We start from the raw sequence: 2627 nt of genomic DNA, 5'->3' as shown, positions 1-2627 counted from the left end.
ACAAGTCCAGATATTTAGCATTGCAAATATCTCACGGGCATCGGCGACTCGTCTGTGATTCTCTCAGATCACGTCTTTGCTCATTCACACTGCGTGATTGTCACTCGCGTGAACAAGCACTGATTTGCCTGTGATTTCAGGCATTTGTCGCGATTTCTGAAAACCTGTCGGCGAGCCAAAAACTGGGCTAAAATCATGCAGTCTGAACTCGGCTTTAGACACTTCAATGGTGTATTGCTGCCCTCCTCAGTTAATCTAGAGAACTCCATCTCATAGATTAAATTCTCAAATAATTGTGTATGAACATTGGGACCCAGTGCCTGTTTTAACCCTCAGCATAATGAGCCACAGGTGAAAACAACAAGCTGATTGATGAACAGATTTGATTGGTCCCTCAGTGATTAAAACGTGAGTACAAATAGCACAGCTTTCTCAGCAGACTTATTAAGCAGTAGAGTTAAGGGTTCTCCAATAACTGTGAATTTCTTGGGGTTTGCTTGAGAACTTACTATGCCTTGGGCAAAGGGGATTTTACTTTTTACAATGGCTGTGGTATCACTGTGTTCTTCTTTAAGGGCTGATCCTGAGTCCCTTTTTGAAGCTGGTGCTCCATATGGAGCAGTCCCTGAAAACCCAGTCCACTTTGGCAAACTTGTAATTGGCGGTCAAGGTTCAGTATCTTATAATGGTGTAAAAATATCCCCACTGAGGTTAGCAGAGTATGAAGGGCACCAGTCAAACGATGAAGGTGACTTTCGAGATCTCAAACTTAAAATGAGACCCTTTCTTTTTTTAAGTAGGGACTCTAACTTAACTTGCGTTCTTCTCTTTAAGCTTGGTTGCACTCAGCTAGCTCTAAGCTGCACCATCTGCATTCTTCTGTGCAATGTAGCAATGATTCAATGATTTTACGTATTCCAGGACCGAGAGTGCCACATTTTCTAATTGACCGAGGTGAGGGTTGGTTGTTTGGGGTGGGGGGGGGGGGGGGTCTTTTTTTTTTTTTTTTAATCTAAACCATAAATTTCTCAACCATCAGGAGAGGAGTCACCAGTGCCTTTGTCTGAGATGCCAGCTAGCTGTGGCTTCTCACTGAAGCGTGCACGCAGGGATGTCTCTCTTGTTGCTCCATACAGGGGCTGTCATGTCAGACAACAGGTTAGTGTGTGTGTGCTGAAGGTGACAAGTGCTGTCTCGGTTCCATCCATGAGATGCCTTTTGTGAGTTTGTTTGGAAGGCTCTTTTTAAATCTCCTAACAGGGTGCAAGATATATTCTGCCACTCATTATAATGGGAGCTCCAGTGCAAGTGTCTTGCCCTGTGAGCCGTCCCCTCCCTACTGTGTCCTGCTTCTCCTTTGGCATGATCGTCAAATCTTGTGTCAGGGCAGATGATGTTAAAGTTAAAGGCAAGTCCTCTAATTCTTTGCAGTCGTTCTAATCGTTGATCCGACCTATAGCTTGACTCTGGTTCTCTGCTTTTAGTTGATGGATCATGGCAGCCTCTGCTTCTGAAGTACGCCCAATGCTCTCTTACATTGGAGACCTCTGCTGGTTTGCTGTTTATCATTGCACCATTCACCGGAAGTTGTTGGGAAATGACTGTAAGAAGAACTGAGTGACTTGTCGTTCAAAGTGTGGCTCTATTATAATACTCTACGGTTTACTTGTCTTCCTCAGGATAATGAAAGGCGACTCCCTTTGATGTACGGTGACCAGGAAGTGATTCATTCCTGTCCTCTGACACAGCCAACCATAACCCCAACTGTAGCCCCAACCACTCCGCTACGTGACCCAACTGTCTTGCAACAAATGTTTGACCATTTCCCTTCTGGAGGACCCTGGCGGTATCCTCCATACCCTGGTGTACCTGCTACCCTGCCTCCCACTGTGCCAACTACAGCTGCTCCTCCTCAATATCCTTTCCAACAACCCATGTACCCTCCCAAGTATCCCATGCCAATATTTGATCCCTTTCACCCTAAAGGTGACCCAGTTCCTCCCCCAGCAGCACAACCACCACAATATCCCTGGTACCAAAAGCTGCCTCCTTACATGACTGGCTTCCACAGCCCAGTAGAAGTGACCACCCCTGCAACCACCACAACTGCCCCATACCAGCCTCAACACCAGTATCCAGGTTATCCAATGTACCCACCGTTCTACGGTCAACTACCCATCAAGTCTGGGTCTCCAGCTGTGAAAAACCCTCTCATGCCTCCATATCCTAAGGCTTCAGGCTTTGGTCCCCGCGGCCGTAAGGTACGGTCTTCTCCTGCATTATCCTCCGTCTATGGGTCTCCTAGGTAACCACTTGACTGAGCAGATGAGTGGATTTTGAAGTGGCATTCCTCTTGACACCAGAATGAACTGACCTCATTAGCTTGCTTGGTATAAGCCTAATAAAGCTTTGAATTAAAACATTGTGGAGTTTTTTTCTTTTTTGATTACACAGGAATGTTTCTTATCTCTCCTTCATTTATATAGTGCTTTAAACAAAATGCATTGCATCAAAGCAACCGAACAACATTCATTAGGAAAACCATGTCGAAATGACAGTTAAAGGCAGTTCATTGAATTCAGTGGTGTAATCTGTTCTGTGTAAATGGTGTCTTTGCATTAATTTGC

The 2627-nt window shown here is 45.2% G+C and overlaps 1 protein-coding gene across 1 annotated transcript; it reads left to right on the top strand.

The window, feature by feature from the left end:
* Positions 1 to 431: 431 nt before the first annotated feature.
* On the top strand, positions 432 to 2420 carry LOC128022419 (proline-rich protein 36-like). Its single transcript, XM_052609994.1, has 6 exons — positions 432 to 748; positions 835 to 954; positions 1040 to 1158; positions 1261 to 1408; positions 1485 to 1603; positions 1680 to 2420. The coding sequence occupies exons 1-6, from the start codon at positions 511 to 513 to the stop codon at positions 2307 to 2309; spliced, it is 1374 nt and encodes a 457-aa protein (XP_052465954.1). The 5' UTR covers positions 432 to 510; the 3' UTR covers positions 2310 to 2420.
* The last annotated feature ends 207 nt before the right edge of the window (positions 2421 to 2627 follow it).

This window comes from Carassius gibelio, chromosome A11 (genome assembly GCF_023724105.1).
Source record: "Carassius gibelio isolate Cgi1373 ecotype wild population from Czech Republic chromosome A11, carGib1.2-hapl.c, whole genome shotgun sequence".
Taxonomy (NCBI): Eukaryota; Metazoa; Chordata; class Actinopteri; order Cypriniformes; family Cyprinidae; genus Carassius; species Carassius gibelio.
Note: the sequence above shows the minus strand (reverse complement) of the source record. Positions and strands in the feature narration are given on the sequence as shown.

What these genes read in the sequence shown, in the direction of transcription:
- LOC128022419 (XM_052609994.1), top strand. Translation starts at nt 511, where the DNA reads ATGCCTTGGGCAAAGGGGATTTTACTTTTTACAATGGCTGTGGTATCA. An exon ending in ACATTTTCTAATTGACCGAG is followed by an intron (nt 955 to 1,039) that starts GTGAGGGTTGGT and finishes CTCAACCATCAG; the next exon opens with GAGAGGAGTCACCAGTGCCT. An exon ending in GAAGTTGTTGGGAAATGACT is followed by an intron (nt 1,604 to 1,679) that starts GTAAGAAGAACT and finishes TGTCTTCCTCAG; the next exon opens with GATAATGAAAGGCGACTCCC.